The sequence below is a fragment of the Phyllobates terribilis genome, unplaced genomic scaffold, assembly GCF_046119375.1.
Source record: "Phyllobates terribilis strain yellow unplaced genomic scaffold, ASM4611937v1 Scaffold_6__1_contigs__length_29720123, whole genome shotgun sequence".
NCBI classification, from domain to species: Eukaryota; Metazoa; Chordata; class Amphibia; order Anura; family Dendrobatidae; genus Phyllobates; species Phyllobates terribilis.
This window is the reverse complement of record NW_027362766.1, coordinates 986826-1007936: the sequence shown is the minus strand read 5'-3', so window position 1 is coordinate 1007936 and position 21111 is coordinate 986826. Positions and strand designations below refer to the sequence as shown.

The 21111-nt window shown below is 48.7% G+C and overlaps 1 protein-coding gene across 3 annotated transcripts in view; it reads right to left on the bottom strand.

The window, feature by feature from the left end:
* Positions 1–501: 501 nt before the first annotated feature.
* Positions 502–21111, bottom strand: part of LOC141152619 (V-type proton ATPase catalytic subunit A-like) — a 69011-nt gene continuing 48401 nt past the window's right edge. For all 3 annotated transcript variants that reach the window (XM_073637171.1, XM_073637170.1, XM_073637172.1), the window contains exons 11-15: positions 13122–13185; positions 12103–12306; positions 10937–11031; positions 2191–2362; positions 502–869 (exon numbers count right to left, since the gene is read on the bottom strand). In XM_073637171.1, the coding sequence (XP_073493272.1) occupies positions 777–869; positions 2191–2362; positions 10937–11031; positions 12103–12306; positions 13122–13185 (628 nt within the window). In that variant the 3' untranslated portion in view covers positions 502–776. The remainder of the gene's footprint in view (positions 870–2190; positions 2363–10936; positions 11032–12102; positions 12307–13121; positions 13186–21111) is intronic.

The window sequence follows — 21111 nt, the reverse complement described above, 5'->3', positions numbered from 1 at the left end:
TGTGAATAAAACAAATTTTTCTTACAAGCAACCTGAAGTTCCTGCACCTTGATCTCACTCGGTGGCAAAGACAGCGCCATCACCTGGTTCTACCTTTTGGCATCCTCGTTGTTGGATACTCCTGTCTCAGGCTTCAATCCCACCTCACCAGGTCGGCCGCAGTCTTTTGTAAATTCATCCATACTACAAGCGGGAGTTGTGGCTCTGTTTCCACAACCGCATCAGGGGAGCAGTTTCCTGTAGATACTCACCCTTCTAATTGATCAAATCCTACCACGCTTAGATAGCGCCACTTTTTTTTCTCCTTTAGGAAATCTATTATTGTCTTCATGTTTCATGTGCATATTCTATCCGTGCTTTTCACAGAACATGTAGTCATTATAATATATGGGCGGTTCACATCTCACATCCTCCAACTGTGTTTTATCCCATTTTGCCTACAGGGACGCTGCTAATATCCCAGTGTATACATATGTGATATATATATGTGCACATAGGGAATTCAAAGGATGTCCACCATTTTTATTTTGCTAGTAATTTCCAAGATTCAGTCTTTTTTTATGCTATAGGGAGACATGGTGTTCCTCAGATATTACCATATTGATGGGGGTGTCCTGGATTGGGACCATTAATGCCATGCTGAGGTCTCCTCAGCTGCTTCTTTAGGGTCAGAGCATCCTCCGGTGGTCTCTACGGCTGTGTGGTTCCTGTATGTATGGAATAGATTGGTTTTAATGTCACTAGGAATCAGTTGTTGGTCTTCAGCTGTGACGAGCTCAGTCCTCCAGGCTGCGGAACGCTGTCTGCATCTCCTCGTACAGCTGGGCATAGTCTGCTTTGATCTTGGTCTCTCCATCTTTCATTGGATCCTAAGAAGATTTACAATGAAGATGCTGATTAAGTGCTAGATAAAAGTCCACCCCCCCGGACCACCTCCTAGTGGTGCCGCTATGCCCTCCACACATTGCGATGTCATCTGTTCCATCTACACCCCAACTGGTCCAAATGCTCTAAAAATATTTGCAGAGAAGTGTCCACAATTAAGTGTCCCTACCTTCTGTGGATTGTGTCTTAAAGTGCAGCTGTTAGCGGGATTGTGCTCTGTAATCTACATACACTGTCAGGTGGGTGACATTACACTGATTAATATGATACCTGGGTGATGAAATCCGTCCTGTGCTTCTTGTGTAATCTTTACTTTCAGTTTGGAGATAATGATATGCTTGTGCTCCGGAGCAGCCTGTGAGGGGCGCTCTATCTGGTGCTCTGCTTGCTTATTCAGCTATATGCTCTTATGACAGCTCACTGTGCCTTCACTGACCGGCCTCCTATGTTACATAATGCATCTAGTGGTGCGGGGCTAGGTACAATAGGAAGCAGGTCAGTGAAGGCACAGTGAGCTGTCATAAGAGCATGTAGCGGAATAAGCAAGCAGAGCACCAGATAGAGCGCCCCCCACAGTCTGCTCCGGAGCACAAGCATATCATTATCTCCAAACTGAAAGTAAAGATTACACAAGAACCACAGGACGGATTTCATCACCCAGGTATCATATTAATCAGTGTAATGTCACCCACCTGACAGTGTATGTGGTTACTGAGCACAATCCTGCTGACAGCTGCGCTTTAAGGAGGAAATAGACCTCTAGTGCCACCTACTGGAAGTAGCAATCCTAAAAGTCGATGTCAACCCTTTTAGAAGCCTTTCCACATGACGTAGAATAAATGTCAAACCAGAATCTCAATTTCCTGACACGTGTTTCGGGGTGTTGCCCCTCCTCAGTGCAAAGCAGGTGGTCTGATTTGGCTGTATGAGAGGTTGCTGACTGGGGTCTAAGAGGTAAGAGTCCAAGTCCTCTTCCTCCATGAAGATGCAATTTGCATATTTAATTTCCCAGAAGAGCACTGTATGGCCTATAAGTCTCTTTACCCTAGCCTGTCAGGCATGTCACTCTCCACAAGGAGAAGCACTACCGCTGAACTCTGTGGAAGATTGAGACATTCGGTAGTGAATGGTCTGCACTTTTGTCTTACTTCAGCCATAACCTTAAATTTTATAGTGATTTTTATCTCTTTTGAGGTCTCCTAGTAGGGAGTGCAATAGTCAATGACTAGTAGATCATGGACCTTGTTAGGTCGTTCTTGGCCACTGAAGCCTTGCTTAGCTTCCAACCATTTGTTCAGCACTTACCTTGAACTTCATGGAGCTCAGCTTGTACAAAATATCCCCTAGGTTCTCTCGAATAAGGGCCCATGTGATCTTATTTTCCGCCTGGGCTGTGGCTTCTACAGCATGTCTGGCCATGTCATAGAAGGCGATCATGTTCTGTAACATTCCTACCGTCTTGTAGAAGGGGCAAAATCTGCGGAGAATGGACATTCCAAGCATCATTAAAGGATAGCTTATTGGGGGTCCGACCCCTGACCCCCAGCATTCCTGGGATTGTAACACCATAGCCTTTTCCCTAAAGCAGGTGATGCAGGCATTCTTAGCCTCCACTCGATTCATCATCCGTAGGACTGCCGAGCACTGTACTCAGCTAATTCCAGCAGTCCCAAATTGTCACGGGTGTGTCGGGTGTGACAGACAGTCATTCTGGATCCGGCAGTAGAAGGTCATTGCGCTTGGCTTTGAAGACACCTTCTTGATCCTTTCACCATCCTTCCCTCTCTATGACCCAGCGATGAGCTTCACTTTTTGCTGCTAATTAACACACCCTTGCTGGACCTTTAAATAACACCCAGTCTCTCCAGAGAATTGCTGGTGATAGAAGCATTTTCCTCTGTTCAGGCCTGAAGTTCTAGCAGTTGGCTAGTTTCTTATAGGAGTTCCTTTGTGATCGTTATCCTGATGGCTCTGGTGTTTTCTCAAAGCTAAGTGTATCCCCTTTTCTGTTTACCTTGTTTGTCTTTAGTTGCAGTGGTGCTGACTAGTGCTCACCCCTTCCCCTCCCTACCTAGGGCCTAGCTCCAGGGTCAGTCAGGGATTGGGTATCCTGATCGGCGATAGGTGAGAAATCTATTTAGGGACGATAGGGGAGCCAGGGTCTTGTAAGATCTACCTAGGGTCTCCACTTCCGTTACCCTAGTTGCTGGGCTTCCCCACTTTTCCCCTTGTCATATGCTGCTTCCTTCCCATACCTAGCATGACACAAAGACAATTAATAGATTAGGGGCTGAGCATGCGCCCTCTGCTGTATTCAGAATCACTGGGAGCCCCAGCAATCAGATAGCCCTGTGATCAGCATTTCCCCCCCTTTCTGGTGGCAGAGAATACATTTATTTTTTTGGGAATAATTCCTTAATATTGTTTGGAGGAACTATTAACATGGCGGGGGCATAGAGGGTGTAATAGTACCGTGTGGAGGCACTATTACCATGGTGGGGGCATAGAGAGTGTAATATTACCATGTGGAGGCACTATTACCATGGTGGGGGCATAGAGAGTGTAATATTACCATGTGGGGGCACTATTACCATGGTGGGGGCATAGAGAGTGTAATATTACCATGTTGGGGCATAGAGGGTGTAATATTACCGTGTGGAGGCACTATTACCATGGTGGGGGGCAGAGAGGGTGTAATATTACCGTGTGGAGGCACTATTACCATGGTGGGGGCATAGAGGATGTAATATTACCATGTGGGGGCAGAGAGGGTGTAATATTACCGTGTGGAGGCACTATTACCATGGTGGGGGCATAGAGGATGTAATATTACCATGTGGGGGCAGAGAGGGTGTAATATTACTGTGTTGAGGCACTATTACCATGGTGGGGGCATAGAGGGTGTAATATTACTGTGTGGAGGCACTATTACCATGGTGGGGGCAGAGAGGGTGTAATATTACCGTGTGGAGGCACTATTACCATGGTGGGGGGCAGAGAGGGTGTAATATTACCGTGTGGAGGCATAGAGGGTGTAATATTATCATTTGGAGGCACTATTACTATGTGGGGGCATAGTGGCTGAAATATTACATTGTGGAGGCATTATTACCATGGTGGGAGCATAGAGGGTGTAATATTGCTGTGTGGAGGCACTATTACCATGGTCATCCCGTGTAATATAGGAGAGGCCTCCATCCCGTCTCATGTAGGAGGGGCCTCCATCCGGTGTAATGTAGGAGAGAGGCCTCTCCTACATTACACGGGATGGAGGTCTCTCCTACATTACACTGGATGGAGGCCTCTCCTACAGTACACGAGAATGAGGCCTCTCCTATATTACATAGGATGGAGGCCTCTCCTACATTATACAGGATGGAGCTCTCTCCTCTATTACACAGTGTCAGGGACGACATCGGGGAGATCACACACTATCCCACCGCTGCCAACACTTTGTCAAGAATTCACAGGATTGAGCAGGGATTCGCGAGCACACGATCCCGATTACTCACTGTGTAGCTATCGGCAAGCAAGCAGAAAGCGTATGGTGTCACACCTCCGATTCCAACACATGGAATATGTGTATACGCCCCGTACGGTTACTGCCAGCTTCACGGTAGCCCAATTATTATTATTTGCTGCCACCACCGGCTGAGTTGAACTATAATACAGGCCTGGCCGGATGCCTGCTTTCTGGCAGCGTATATGGCTTCGGGGGAGGGAACGATTTACAGGACAAAAGAAGCAGAACTATTGTTAGAACCCTCCTGTTAGGTTTTTTCTATTTTGCTGGTCACATTACCTTTTTGCCTTTTTAATCCTGCTCCGCCCTTCTGGCCATGCTGGACTTCATTGTAATTTCTACTCTTAAGCTAGCCAGGTGCTTTGTAACCTTTCTCAGTCAGTTTAGCTAGGTCTTTTTGACCTTTATGTTCTATGTTGTGTGTTTGTCTTTTTACTGCTACAATTTCTGCTAGGAGGTGTCCATCTTTCTCCCAGTCCCTAGTTCTTGTAGGGATCCCTCCCTCACATCTATAGGTCTTCGTTCAGACTAGCTGAGGACTTTAGCGGGTCTGATCGCAGGATCAGGTTCCCCGTTACATCGTAGGGATCTAGCTTAGTTCTATTGTAGGGACAGATCTCCTGTCTTTCCTTAGTGCTTGTAGCCTATCATAACAACTATTACATTTTATATTTAATCCAAAAGGGAGACAGTGTTTAGGAAAAATATACAAGATTTTACAAATGGAGACATTACAATACAGAATATACAGTTACACAAAATAAACAAGATTAACGAAGAAACTTACTATATAGTTTGCAGAGATGATTCAATATAGCTGGAGGGGAGCTCTCCTATGACGTTAATAAATATATACTCCCAGCAATGAATACTGATCTATCCTCAGTGGGTTTTTTTATGCTGAAGGAAGAGACCTGCCCCACCCCCCCCTGTGCAGACATCACGTGGGCTGGTCTCTAGCCTTCATAATTTTATTAGAATCTCCACTTCTGGGATAATTTCTTGGTGGTTGACCGCAGCAGCCCAAAAATGATACCATATTTTCCGTTATGAATTTACCTTTCTCCAGAGACCACACACATTATAGCTGCGGTCTGTTATTTTGTCACTTCTGCGCCACAGCTCCCAGGAGGGGCTTACGGCGACAAAAAAATAAGCATATTGTTCCTTAGCTGACCCTGTCACTAAAAATATGGACCCCGTTATTATTGGATGGATAGAAATGTAGTTATTACATATTTCTCGTCGGCTCGGCTACAGATCTCTGTTAAATTACCTTTGACGTCCTGGGAATACAACCTTCTCAGCTAGATGTAAATTTATCACAAGCCTTTGTTAATTTGGTTTGGTAGCACCTGGGCTAGCGTTTGCTTACAAGTGACTACTGCTGTGTGTGTTAATTTGCATAGGAGCAGATGGTAGATTGTCAGCTCTTCTCTCCTGACAAATACTATGGGGAAGGAGGGAAGAGGGGTCTGGGAGAGAGACTTCTTAATATCTTAGTAATATTTTTCTGACACACGGGATGGAGGCCTCTCCTATATTTCTTGTGATGGAGGCCTCTCCTATATAAGATGTAAATTATACCTCTCCTATATTACACGGGATAGAGGTCTTTCTTATATTATAGTGGATGGAGGCCTCTTCTATATTACACGGGATAGAGATCTTTCTTATATTATAGTGGATGGAGGCCTCTTCTATATTACACAGAATGGAGGCCTCTCCTATATTACACAGGATGGAGGCCTCTCCTATATTACACAGGATGGAGGCCTCTCCTATATTACACGGGACGGTGGTCTCTCCTATATTACACAGGATGGAGGCCTTTCCTTTATTACACGGGACGGTGGCCTCTTCTATATTACACGGGACGGAGGCCTCTCCTATATTACAGGGGATGGAGGCCTCTCCTACATTACAGGGGATGGAGGCCTCTCCTACATTACAGGGGATGGAGGCCTCTCCTACATTACAGGGGATGGAGGCCTCTCCTACATTACAGGGGATGGAGGCCTCTCCTACATTACAGGGGATGGAGGCCTCACCTATATTACAGGGAATGGAGGCCTCACCTACCTTACACGGGATGGAGGCCAATCCTGCATTACACGGGATGGAGGCCAATCCTGCATTACACGGGATGGAGGCCAATCCTGCATTACACGGGATGGAGGCCAATCCTGCATTACACGGGATGGAGGCCAATCCTGCATTACACGGAATGGAGGCCAATCCTGCATTACACGGGATGGAGGCCAATCCTGCATTACACGGGATGGAGGCTAATCCTCTATTACATGGGATGGAGGTCTCTCCTATATTACAGTTAATGGAGGCCTCTCCTACATTATGTGGGATGGAGGCCTTTCCTATATTACAGTTAATGGAGGCCTCTCCTATATTACAGTTAATGGAGGCCTCTCCTACATTATGTGGGATGGAGGCCTTTCCTATATTACACGAGAATGCGGCTGTGAGGAGCTGGCCTTATTCTAAAGACTATTGAACCAATGGACATAGAGCTCTAAGGGATGCAGACTTTTTGCAGCACGGAACACAGGTTACGTCAATCCTATTGTTGTGTTCTATTAGAAATTTGCTGGCTTGTCAGTTCAGCCTCAGAAATCAATGTTTCCATTCAGTGACAGTAAGCCAAGGAAGACGTGCAGGCTGGATCTTAAGCATACATAAAGCCAGGCCCAAGATTGGTAATCAAAGAAAGCAATCCTTCCATTAATCTCATTAGTCCCATTGTGTGGATGGGGATAGTAGACCCAGAAGAGCCGTCACCACAGGGGGGTCTCACATGCCTCCACCAATGGACAGTAAGCTTTGTGTTCACACCCTCCCCCACTTCTGCCCATTCAGGGGGCTGATCCCAGGGAGGGAAGAAAATAAGTCACATGTTTAGTGAGGGAGTTGGGAGAATGACATCAAAGGGAGAGGATCTGGGCTTCTAGAGTTCCTGGGGTTCATGGATGGATGGCCTGTGGTGTTTTGGAGATCGGTTGCTGGCTGGGCTGGTTCTCCCTGCTACGGTTGAGGGATCTGTCTTCTGGATTTTAGGAACTTTCTTAAGGACTGTTACTGCTGGATACATGGCTTTGGTTGTGTTATCTGTCGCCTGGAGGAGCGTGGACTGTGACTACAGATTATAATGGCAGGAGATATGAAATCTGTGGGCCAACCAAAAGTTGGGAGACAGTGAGTATCGTCTGGTATAGGGACAGTGGAGCTACCTGCCCCAGGGAGGGGATCTTGTGGACTGGGGGCTGGGTATTTTGGCTATCTACCCGGAGTTGTTGTAAAACCATGGACGTAAGGAATAACAAATAATAGCATCATTAACCTGCCTAGGTGATTATTACAACCCACAACCTCAGATCTTCACAGCGGCCCCTCTAATATTACACAGGATGGAGGCCTCCTATATTACACGGGATGGAGGCCTCTCCTATATTACACGGGATGGAGACGTCTCCTATATTACACGGGATGGAGGCCTCTCCTATATTACACAGGATGGAGGCCTCTCCTATATTACACGGGATGGAGGCCTCGCCTATATTACACGGGATGGAGGCCATTCCTATATTACATGGGATGGAGGCCTCTCCTATATTACACGGGATGGAGGCCTCTCCTATATTACATAGGATGGAGGCCTCTCCTATATTACATAGGATGGAGGCCTCTCCTATATTACACGGGATGGAGGCCTCTCCTATATTACATGGGATGGAGGCCTCTCCTATATTACACGGGATGGAGGCCTCTCCTATATTACATAGGATGGAGGCCTCTCCTATATTACACGGGATGGAGGCCTCTCCTATATTACATGGGATGGAGGCCTCTCCTATATTACACGGGATGGAGGCTTCTCCTATATTACACAGGATGGAGGCCTCTCCTATATTACATGGGATGGAGGCCTGTCCTATATTACACAGGACAGAGGCCTCTCCTATATTACACAGGATGGAGGCCTCTCCTATATTACACAGGATGGAGGCCTCTCCTATATTACACAGGATGGAGGCCTCTCCTATATTACACAGGATGCGGCCTCTCCTATATTACACAGGATGGAGGCCTCTCCTATATTACACGGGATGGAGGCCTCTCCTATATTACACAGGATGGGGCCTCTCCTATATTACACAGGATGGAGGCCTCTCCTATATTACACGGGATGGAGGCCTCTCCTATATTACACGGGATGGAGACGTCTCCTATATTACACGGGATGGAGGCCTCTCCTATATTACACGGGATGGAGGCCTCTCCTATATTACACGGGATGGAGGCCTCTCCTATATTACACGGGATGGAGGCCATTCCTATATTACATGGGATGGAGGACTCTCCTATATTACACAGGATGGAGGCCTCTCCTATATTACACGGGATGGAGGCCTCTCCTATATTACATGGGATGGAGGCCTCTCCTATATTACACGGGATGGAGGCCTCTCCTATATTACACAGGATGGAGGCCTCTCCTATATTACATGGGATGGAGGCCTCTCCTATATTACACAGGACAGAGGCCTCTCCTATATTACACAGGATGGAGGCCTCTCCTATATTACACGGGATGGAGGCCTCTCCTATATTACACGGGATGGAGGCCTCTCCTATATTACACAGGATGCGGCCTCTCCTATATTACACAGGATGGAGGCCTCTCCTATATTACACGGGATGGAGGCCTCTCCTATATTACACGGGATGGACGCCTCTCCTATATTACACGGGATGGAGGCCTCTCCTATATTACATGGGATGGAGGCCTCTCCTATATTACACAGGACAGAGGCCTCTCCTATATTACACAGGATGGAGGCCTCTCCTATATTACACGGGATGGAGACGCCTCCTATATTACATGGGATGGAGGCCTCTCCTATATTACACGGGATGGAGACCTCTCCTATATTACACGGGATGGAGGCCTCTCCTATATTACACGGGATGGAGGCCTCCTATATTACACGGGATGGAGGCCTCCTATATTACACGGGATGGAGGCCTCTCCTATATTACACGGGATGGAGACGCCTCCTATATTACATGGGATGGAGGCCTCTCCTATATTACACAGGATGGAGGTCTCTCCTACATTACACAGGATGGAGGCCTCTCCTATATTACACGGGATGGAGACGTCTCCTATATTACACAGGATGGAGGTCTCTCCTACATTACACAGGATGGAGGCCTCTCCTATATTACACAGGATGGGGGCCTCTCCTATATTACACAGGATGGAGGCCTCTCCTATATTACACAGGATGGAGGCCTCTCCTATATTACACGGGATGGAGGCCTCTCCTATATTACACGGGATGGACGCCTCTCCTATATTACACGGGATGGAGGCCTCTCCTATATTACATGGGATGGAGGCCTCTCCTATATTACACAGGACAGAGGCCTCTCCTATATTACACAGGATGGAGGCCTCTCCTATATTACACGGGATGGAGACGCCTCCTATATTACATGGGATGGAGGCCTCTCCTATATTACACGGGATGGAGACCTCTCCTATATTACACGGGATGGAGGCCTCCTATATTACACGGGATGGAGGCCTCCTATATTACACGGGATGTAGGCCTCTCCTATATTACACGGGATGGAGACGCCTCCTATATTACATGGGATGGAGGCCTCTCCTATATTACACAGGATGGAGGTCTCTCCTACATTACACAGGATGGAGGCCTCTCCTATATTACACGGGATGGAGACGTCTCCTATATTACACAGGATGGAGGTCTCTCCTACATTACACAGGATGGAGGCCTCTCCTATATTACACGGGATGGAGACGTCTCCTATATTACACAGGATGCAGACCTCTTCTATATTACACGGGATGGAGGCCTCCTATATTACACAGGATGGAGGCCTCTCCTATATTACACAGGATGGAGGCCTCTCCTATATTACACAGGATGGAGGCCTCTCCTATATTACACGGGATGGAGACGTCTCCTATATTACACAGGATGGAGGTCTCTCCTACATTACACGGGATGGAGGCCTCCTATATTACACAGGATGGAGGCCTCTCCTATATTACACGGGATGGAGACGTCTCCTATATTACACAGGATGGAGGCCTCTCCTATATTACACGGGATGGAGGCGTCTCCTATATTACACAGGATGGAGGCCTCTCCTATACTACACGGGATGGAGACGTCTCCTATATTACACGGGATGGAGGCCTAGTATATTACACGGGATGGAGATGTCTCCTATATTACATGGGACTGCGGAATGCTGACCACAAGAGGTAGTAATAGCAGATACTATATCTCATTGATCAACAGATGACATTCTGGGTTATAAATAACCTAGTGATACAGAATGTAGAACTGGTGGAGTAAGGTTGGACATAATGGACCGGAGTCTTTTTTTCAACCTATAACTATGTAACCTTGGTACCATAATCAGACACAAAATGACTAGCAGCAGGCGGTGAATCAGAAGCTAAGGACACATTACCTGTCATAGGCAGAGTATCCGTTCTGCTGGAGAAAGTCATCCTTTATCAGTTTGGCAACTTCCAATGTGATTTTATCCGCCTCTGCCAGGGAACCCTATGGGTAGAAATGAGGATAGAGGACATCAGTGACTTATCACATTGTACAGGCTTCAAATTGATGGGGGAGGGTTTTGGTGAGGCGCTGGGTCTCTGTCACGGGTGGTAGTGGTGGCTTCTAAATCTTATCATGTGTCATGGTCATGTTTTAATCCAGATCATAGGTGCAACCTAAGATGGGGCACCTTGAAATCAAGAAATTGAGCCTCATCCTAAAACCACTGAGATTCAACAACAGAAAAATCTGGACTCAGATGAATGCAAAACGATCAAAGCGCAGAAAGAGTTCCATATGTAGAAGTATCAGCCATGAGCAACAACCTGCAAGACCCATACTGTTAGTATCAAGAGTTTTCCATATTCATGTCCATTGTCAGGCCAGTCTGAACTTGCAACACAATTTAGGCCTTAGGATAATGTCTATACGGCCCTCAATATGAGAAAAAGGTCATACAGCAATCACATGATTGTTGAACTTGGGCTCCATCTATAACTAACCCACCACAAATCTGTGATGTGCTCACCTTTCCCACCAGTGGTGTATAAACCTCATCTGGGCTTCATCCATCACTAACCTACCACAAAAAAAGAGGTCTGCTCATCTTTCCCACCAGTGGTACAGTATATAGACTTCAGCTGGGTTCCATCCATCACTAACCCACCACAAACCAGTGGTCTGCTCACTTTTCCCACCATTGGTGTGTAGACCTCACCTGGGCTCCATCGATCATTATTGTACCATGAGCCAGTGGTCTGCTGACCTTTCCCACCATTGGTGTGTAGACCTCACTTGGGCTCCATCGATCATTATTGTACCATGAGCCAGTGGTCTGCTGACCTTTCTCATCAGTCATGTGTAGACCTCATCTGGGCTCCATCGATCATTATTGTACCATGAGCCAGTGGTCTGCTCACTTTTCCCACCATTGGTGTGTAGACCTCACTTGGGCTCCATCGATCATTATTGTACCATGAGCCAGTGGTCTGCTGACCTTTCCAATCAATGATGTGTAGACCTCAACTGGGCTTCATTCATCACTAACCCACCACAAACCAGTCGTCTGCTTACCTTTCCCACCAGCTGAACAATTTCTGCCAGGTCCTCTTCTTCTTGAAGAATTTCCTTGGCCTTTGTTCTGAGAGGTACAAGTTCAGGAAAGTTTCGCTCGTAGTATTCGTCCAGCGCCCTCATGTATTTGCTGTAGCTGATAAGCCAGTTGACGGAGGGAAAATGCTTCCGCTGTGCAAGCTTTTTGTCTAAACCCCAGAAAACCTACGAGGGGATACAAAATCAGATGACATTTCCATTACATCTATTCTGCTGTGCCTGTCATGTCCTCTTCCTAAGAAGTTTACTATAAATCCTATTTACCGCAGTGACCAGTGAATAGCCCAAGAGACCTAAGCGCCACAAGTTGTGCCTCTGAAAGAAGCATAAATGGGTCAGGTCTTGGGACACATAGGGTGACAGTCTCCTCATCCCGGTTGGTTATCATTTTGATGGTGCCATTTGGTTTGTCTGGTGATATTGTATTACCCTGAATAATAGGAAATATTTCTAGAGTGCTTTGAGTTGATTAGGGGCTTCTGAAGAAGATGATTCGGGTCAGAGCTTGTATCAATTGGATTTCTATCGTCTTGGATTACACATATACAGTTAGTGGGGTTTTGGCTTGCAGGATTAGTTTCACAGGATTTGGGTGTGAAGTGATGACTGTAATACAGGGTATGGGACCTTGTAGAAGTATTGAGAAACACACTGTGTATAGAATGGAGTTTAGCTGGTGGTTCCCATCAGAGGCCTTAATGTTGTCTTCTCTAGGCCACTAGAGACTCCTTGCTATGACCTCAGGTCACTTTATGACTCCTACCTCCCTTCTCCAATTTCTTGACTTTTTTTGGACTATTTCTAGCTACTGTCAGATCTTGGTGGTCCTATCTATCCCGACAGTCCTGTGACATGAGGGTGACTGTCGACTTTTACATCAGATGCTTGTGAACACCATACGCAAACCTGCAGTCATTGACTAAGGGCCTCACCTGCAATATACAGCTACAATGAGTGACAGAGCGATGCCTGATCCTCACCTGTACGATGCCCAGAGTGGCCGATGTGACCGGGTCGGAGAAGTCCCCTCCGGGTGGAGATACCCTGAAATAGTAGACATAAGAGTAAAGCACTGACCATTGTAAGAAAAATATTCCTCATTTCTGATAAGACAGGTGTGGACAAACATGGAACCCAGGGAGAAGAGACTCTAATGATGCTCAATATGGAGCTCCTTCTGTTTGGTTTGTGCTGTACATCAGTGTATGGCCCACTGGTCCTGATCTCCATAGGTGGAGGCAGTGAGGTGTGGGGGGTATGGAGGTGATCTGTGTGTACCCTTACATATCCCACACCTCACTGTCTCCACCTATCGACATCTTTACCAGTGGGTCATACACCAATGTACAACACAGACACCAATACATGCCTCATACCTCACTGCCTCCGCCTATGAAGATCTCCATATCTCCAGATCTCCATAGGTGGAGGCAGTGAGGTGTGAGGGCATGTAGGAGGTCTGTGCTGTATATCGGTGTATGACCCACTGGTCTAGATCTCCATAGGTGGAGGCAGTGAGGTGTGAGGGCATGTAGGAGGTCTGTGCTGTATATCGGTGTATGACCCACTGGTCTAGATCTCCATAGGTGGAGGCAGTGAGGTGTGAGGGCATGGCGGGGATCTGTGCTGTATATTGGTGTATGACCCACTGGTCTACATCTCCATAGGTGGAGGCAGTGAGGTGTGAAGCATGTAGGGGGTCTGTGCTGTATATCGGTGCATGACCCACTGGTCTACATCTCCATAGGTGAAGGCAGTGAGGTGTGAAGCATGTAGGGGATCTGTGCTGTATATCGGTGTATGACCCACTGGTCTACATCTCCATAGGTGGAGGCAGTGAGGTATGAGGGCATGGGGGGGATCTGTGTTGTATATCGGTGTATGACCCACTGGTCCAGATCTCCATAGGTGGAGGCAGTGAGGTGTGAGGGCATGAGGGGGGTCTGTACTGTATATCGGTGTATGACCCACTGGTCTAGATCTCCATAGGTGGAGGCAGTGAGGTGTGAGGGCATGAGGGGGGTCTGTACTGTATATCGGTGTATGACCCACTGGTCCAGATCTCCATAGGTGGAGGCAGTGAGGTGTGAGGGCATGGGGGGGGTCTGTGCTGTATATCGGTGTATGACCCACTGGTCTAGATCTCCATAGGTGGAGGCAGTGAGGTGTGAGGGCATGAGGGGGGTCTGTGCTGTATATCGGTGTATGACCCACTGGTCTAGATCTCCATAGGTGGAGGCAGTGAGGTGTGAGGGCATGGGGGGGGTCTGTGCTGTATATCGGTGTATGACCCACTGGTCTAGATCTCCATAGGTGGAGGCAGTGAGGTGTGAGGGCATGGGGGGGTCTGTGCTGTATATCGGTGTATGACCCACTGGTCTAGATCTCCATAGGTGGAGGCAGTGAGGTGTGAGGGCATGGGGGGGTCTGTGCTGTATATCGGTGTATGACCCACTGGTCTACATCTCCATAGGTGAAGGCAGTGAGGTGTGAGGGCATGGGGGGGATCTGTGCTGTATATCGGTGTATGACCCACTGGTCTAGATCTCCATAGGTGGAGGCAGTGAGGTGTGAGGGCATGGGGGGGGTCTGTGCTGTATATCGGTGTATGACCCACTGGTCTAGATCTCCATAGGTGGAGGCAGTGAGGTGTGAGGGCATGGGGGGGGTCTGTGCTGTATATCGGTGTATGACCCACTGGTCTACATCTCCATAGGTGAAGGCAGTGAGGTGTGAAGCATGTAGGGGATCTGTGCTGTATATCGGTGTATGACCCACTGGTCCAGATCTCCATAGGTGGAGACAGTGAGGTGTGAGGGCATGGGGGGGGTCTGTGCTGTATATCGGTGTATGACCCACTGGTCTAGATCTCCATAGGTGGAGGCAGTGAGGTGTGAGGGCATGGGGGGGGTCTGTGCTGTATATCGGTGTATGACCCACTGGTTCAGATCTCCATAGGTGGAGGCAGTGAGGTGTGAGGGCAAGGGGGGCGGTCTGTGCTGTATATCGGTGTATGACCCACTGGTCTAGATCTCCATAGGTGGAGGCAGTGAGGTGTGAGGGCATGGGGGGGATCTGTGCTGTACATCGGTGTATGACCCACTGGTCCAGATCTCCATAGGTGGAGGCAGTGAGGTGTGAGGGCATGGGGGGGTCTGTGCTGTATATCGGTGTATGACCCACTGGTCTAGATCTCCATAGGTGGAAGCAGTGAGGTGTGAGGGCATGGGGGGGTCTGTGCTGTATATCGGTGTATGACCCACTGGTCCAGATCTCCATAGGTGGAGGCAGTGAGGTGTGAGGGCATGGGGGGGGTCTGTGCTGTATATCGGTGTATGACCCACTGGTCTAGATCTCCATAGGTGGAGGCAGTGAGGTGTGAGGGCATGGGGGGGTCTGTGCTGTATATCGGTGTATGACCCACTGGTCTAGATCTCCATAGGTGGAGGCAGTGAGGTGTGAGGGCATGGGGGGGTCTGTGCTGTATATCGGTGTATGACCCACTGGTCTACATCTCCATAGGTGAAGGCAGTGAGGTGTGAGGGCATGGGGGGGATCTGTGCTGTATATCGGTGTATGACCCACTGGTCTAGATCTCCATAGGTGGAGGCAGTGAGGTGTGAGGGCATGGGGGGGGTCTGTGCTGTATATCGGTGTATGACCCACTGGTCTAGATCTCCATAGGTGGAGGCAGTGAGGTGTGAGGGCATGGGGGGGGTCTGTGCTGTATATCGGTGTATGACCCACTGGTCTACATCTCCATAGGTGAAGGCAGTGAGGTGTGAAGCATGTAGGGGATCTGTGCTGTATATCGGTGTATGACCCACTGGTCCAGATCTCCATAGGTGGAGACAGTGAGGTGTGAGGGCATGGGGGGGGTCTGTGCTGTATATCGGTGTATGACCCACTGGTCTAGATCTCCATAGGTGGAGGCAGTGAGGTGTGAGGGCATGGGGGGGGTCTGTGCTGTATATCGGTGTATGACCCACTGGTTCAGATCTCCATAGGTGGAGGCAGTGAGGTGTGAGGGCAAGGGGGGCGGTCTGTGCTGTATATCGGTGTATGACCCACTGGTCTAGATCTCCATAGGTGGAGGCAGTGAGGTGTGAGGGCATGGGGGGGATCTGTGCTGTACATCGGTGTATGACCCACTGGTCCAGATCTCCATAGGTGGAGGCAGTGAGGTGTGAGGGCATGGGGGGGGTCTGTGCTGTATATCGGTGTATGACCCACTGGTCTAGATCTCCATAGGTGGAAGCAGTGAGGTGTGAGGGCATGGGGGGGTCTGTGCTGTATATCGGTGTATGACCCACTGGTCCAGATCTCCATAGGTGGAGGCAGTGAGGTGTGAGGGCATGGGGGGGGGTCTGTGCTGTATATCGGTGTATGACCCACTGGTCTAGATCTCCATAGGTGGAGGCAGTGAGGTGTGAGGGCATGGGGGGATCTGTGCTGTATATCGGTGTATGACCTACTGGTCCAGATCTCCATAGTTGGAGGCAGTGAGGTGTGAAGCATGTAGGGGATCTGTGCTGTATATCGGTGTATGACCCACTGGTCCAGATCTCCATAGGTGGAGACAGTGAGGTGTGAGGGCATGGGGGGGTCTGTGCTGTATATCGGTGTATGACCCACTGGTCTAGATCTCCATAGGTGGAGGCAGTGAGGTGTGAGGGCATGGGGGGGGGTCTGTGCTGTATATCGGTGTATGACCCACTGGTTCAGATCTCCATAGGTGGAGGCAGTGAGGTGTGAGGGCAAGGGGGGCGGTCTGTGCTGTATATCGGTGTATGACCCACTGGTCTAGATCTCCATAGGTGGAGGCAGTGAGGTGTGAGGGCATGGGGGGGATCTGTGCTGTACATCGGTGTATGACCCACTGGTCCAGATCTCCATAGGTGGAGGCAGTGAGGTGTGAGGGCATGGGGGGGGTCTGTGCTGTATATCGGTGTATGACCCACTGGTCTAGATCTCCATAGGTGGAAGCAGTGAGGTGTGAGGGCATGGGGGGGTCTGTGCTGTATATCGGTGTATGACCCACTGGTCCAGATCTCCATAGGTGGAGGCAGTGAGGTGTGAGGGCATGGGGGGGGGTCTGTGCTGTATATCGGTGTATGACCCACTGGTCTAGATCTCCATAGGTGGAGGCAGTGAGGTGTGAGGGCATGGGGGGATCTGTGCTGTATATCGGTGTATGACCCACTGGTCCAGATCTCCATAGTTGGAGGCAGTGAGGTGTGAAGCATGTAGGGGGTCTGTGCTGTATATCGGTGTATGACCCACTGGTCCAGATCTCCATAGGTGGAGGCAGTGAGGTGTGAGGGCATGGGGGGGATCTGTGCTGTATATCGGTGTATGACCCACTGGTCCAGCTCTCCATAGGTGGAGGCAGTGAGGTGTGAGGGCATGGGGGATATCTGTGCTGTATATCGGTGTATGACCCACTGGTCCAGATCTCCATAGGTGGAGGCAGTGAGGTGTGAGGGCATGGGGGGGATCTGTGCTGTATATCGGTGTATGACCCACTGGTCCAGATCTCCATAGGTAAGGCAGTGAGGTTTGTTGCATGTAGTATAGGGCATCAGTTAAAAAGTAGTGGACAACTTCTTTAAGGACTGAGATAATTGTATTTCCAGTACGTCCCCATGACAGCACCATAGGAGGAGTAATCCCATATCCTGTGTAGAGACAGGAAGCACAAGAGGTTAAAAGCCCTCCCACCCCCAACCTCCTCAGTGTTTTTCGTGTCCCTACACAGGACAGGGAGTACTGGAGGAGCGCTTGTGCAGGAGCACTGGTCCGAAGATGGATATACCTCAGGGGACCCCGGGGGTATCGGGGGGGCCACGTTTCTCTCCTTCCTGCCGCCAAGCGGATCCTGGGCCGACACTCCCTGTCGGGAGTCCCTCAGCCCTCTGGTGTGCTGGAGCCTCCGGGTGCCGCTTCCCCATCACTGGGGCTCTCGGCGTCCTGCTCTGGGCAGGTCCGGCTTCTCCTGGCTCCAGGACCGCCCGGCGTCGAAACCGGAAGTTCGGGATGACGACTTCCAGTGGCGGTCGCGCGGGAAATTCAAACCGCGGTTAGACCAGACACCAGAGAGCAGGGAAAAGAATGACAGGACGACCAGGTAAGGTATAAGAAGGGGGGCTGGGGAGCACAAAGACAGGCTTACAGCTTGGGCACCCCTGACAGCAAAATGGCAGAGATGTCTAACCCTGATACCCTCCCTGGGTTGCTCCACAGTCATGTAAGTGTACCATTACCTCCTTTATATGGTTACTGGAGCTTACTCTTACCAGGCCCTCCATATTTTTCATAGAATCTATCTGGGCAATTACCACCTCCTTCTGAGAAAAAGAAGGATACAGGGAAAAAGGCCACAGTAAAATCCAAGAGGTGCCTGGATTATAACATCAGACTTCCCGACTCATACAAAGCGTCTATGTGCTGAATGTAGAGCCTCCATGCTAAAGGAGGAGCACGGGGCTGTATTAAACGAGATGCGTAATATAATCAAAGAAGAGGGTCAGGCTTCTATTACGTCTCTGCAGCCCCCAGGTTCAGGGGTCCAGGATGTCCCGGGACCCAAAAGACCCAGAGAAGATATAGCACCATCTTCTGAGGGTGAAATCGACCCATCTGGCGACCCTGACAGTGAGACCATTACTCTACCTCAGGGCGGAGAACAGAAAAGATATATGTTCTACTCAGATGGTATGGATATTCTTCTACGAGCCGTCCGAAACACGATGCAAGTAGAGGAAACGGAGAAGAGCAATAACATTCAGGATGAGATGTTTGGTGGTCTTAGAACCCAGAGATCCATGGGTTTTCCTGTTAATGCCCATGTGAAGGACATGATACTAGAGGAATGGGAGGATGCGGAGAAGAGACTCTCTATACCACGAGACTTCCGCGCACAACTATCTTTTGACCCAGAGGACACCAATGTGTGGGACACTATTCCTAAAATTGACGTCCCAGTGGCTAAGGTGGTCAAGAAAACCTCTATTCCCTTTGAAGGCTCGTCAGGACTTAAAGATCCTATGGATAGGAAGGCGGATGGACTTTTGAAAAAAGCCTGGGAAGCTTCAGTGGCAATTATTAAATGTCGCTGCTACATCTATTGCCAGATCCATGAGAGTCTGGCTAGAAGAGCTAGAGAGTCACCTATGAGATGGCACCCCGAGGGAAACTCTCCTTCAATCATTGCCCCTATTAAAAATGGCAACTAATTTTTTGCCCGACGCTTCGGCGGAATCGGTCAGATTTGCGGCCAGAAATAATGTGCTTTCCAACTCAGCCCGTAGAGCTGTTTGGTTAAAGACATGGTCTGGTGATACAGCTTCTAAGAACAAACTGTGCTCCATTCCATTTTCAGGGCTCAGAGTATTCGGACCTGTACTAGATGACATTCTAGAAAAAGCGTCCGATAAAATGAAGGGCTTCCCTGAGGAGAAAAAGAAGGAGCAGCCCTTTCGTAAACCCTTCCCCTCCTGTAAATATAACATGCAGAAAAAAGGGGGGTCCACAAGCTGGAGTTTTAATAAGGGGAACAAAGATAAAAAATACCAGCCCAGTACTAGTTCCCGTCCAAAACGACAATGACTATGTCAGAGTAGGGGGGCGATTAAAGTTTTTCAGAAACAGTTGGCATCGGGTAACTCAAAATCCCTGGATACTAACAATTATAGCGCAGGGTTACAGGATAGAATTTTCTCAAAATCCCCCTCAAAAATTCCGCCTGATGAGAGGTTCCCCTACCCCTCTTTCTCGTCTGCAGGCAGACATAGAGAAGCTGCTACATCAGAGGGTTATTGTGCCAGTTCCAGAACACGAACAACATCAGGGCCATTACTCCTCTCTGTTTTCAATAAAGAAACTGTCATTGGAGTTCCGTACGATTATCAACCTGAAACCCCTAAACCAATGGGTCCGCTACAAAAAATTCCGCATGGAATCAGTAAGATCAGCCATTCCTGTAATAGACATGGATGCGGTAATGTGCACCCTGGACCTCAGAGATGCATACTACCACCTGCCGATACATTCCTCAAGTCAGCAATATCTGAGGTTTGCACTACCATCAGGCAGTCAGATTCTACACTACCTTCCCTTTGGCCTGTCATCTGCTCCCAGAATCTTTACGAAGATCATGGCAGAGGTGGTGGCCTATATCCGACCAGGAATATTACCATCATTCCGTACTTGGACGACGTCCTGGTGGTGGCAGGATCTCCTCTAGATATGACGCAACATCTGGAATTTGTCCTACGGACATTAACCAGCCTGGGTTTGATTGTGAACAAATAAAAATCCAATCTTGTCCCAAGTACATCACACCTCTTCCTGGGAGTCCATCTCGACTCCCGAATACGAATGTCTTGTCTCCCGGAAGACAAGATGCTCTCAATTCCACAAAGGATTCGTTCTTTTGCAAGAGAGAAGCAACCTTCAATCCAGAAGGCAATGAGTATTTTGGGAATCATGACGTCATGTATCACCTGCGTCAGATGGAGCCAGTTCCACTCCAGGCCTCTACAGAAATGCATCCTGGAAGTGACAGACGGACATCAGAATTACCTAGACAGGAAGATGTCTTTGTCCAGAGATGCCCAGGACTCTCTACACTGGTGGCTCGACCAGAAGAATCTACAGAAGGAAGTGCAGTGGATTCTGGAACCTTGTCTTTTAGTGACCACGAACGCAAGTCTCTCAGGATGGGGAGCTCGAGTGGGATATTCTTATCTCCAAAGAACATGGTCCACAGAGATTCAGACCCGATCATCGAATTTTCGGGAACTACAGGCAATCTGTGAAACCCTACAGAGAAGCCTGGCGGTCTTAAAAGAGAGACATGTAAAAATTTTGTCAGACAACATCACGGCAGTTTCTTTCATCAGACATCAGGCGGACCAAGACATCCACTTCTCCAGTCCCTGGCCAACAGGATATTCTTAGATATAGAGA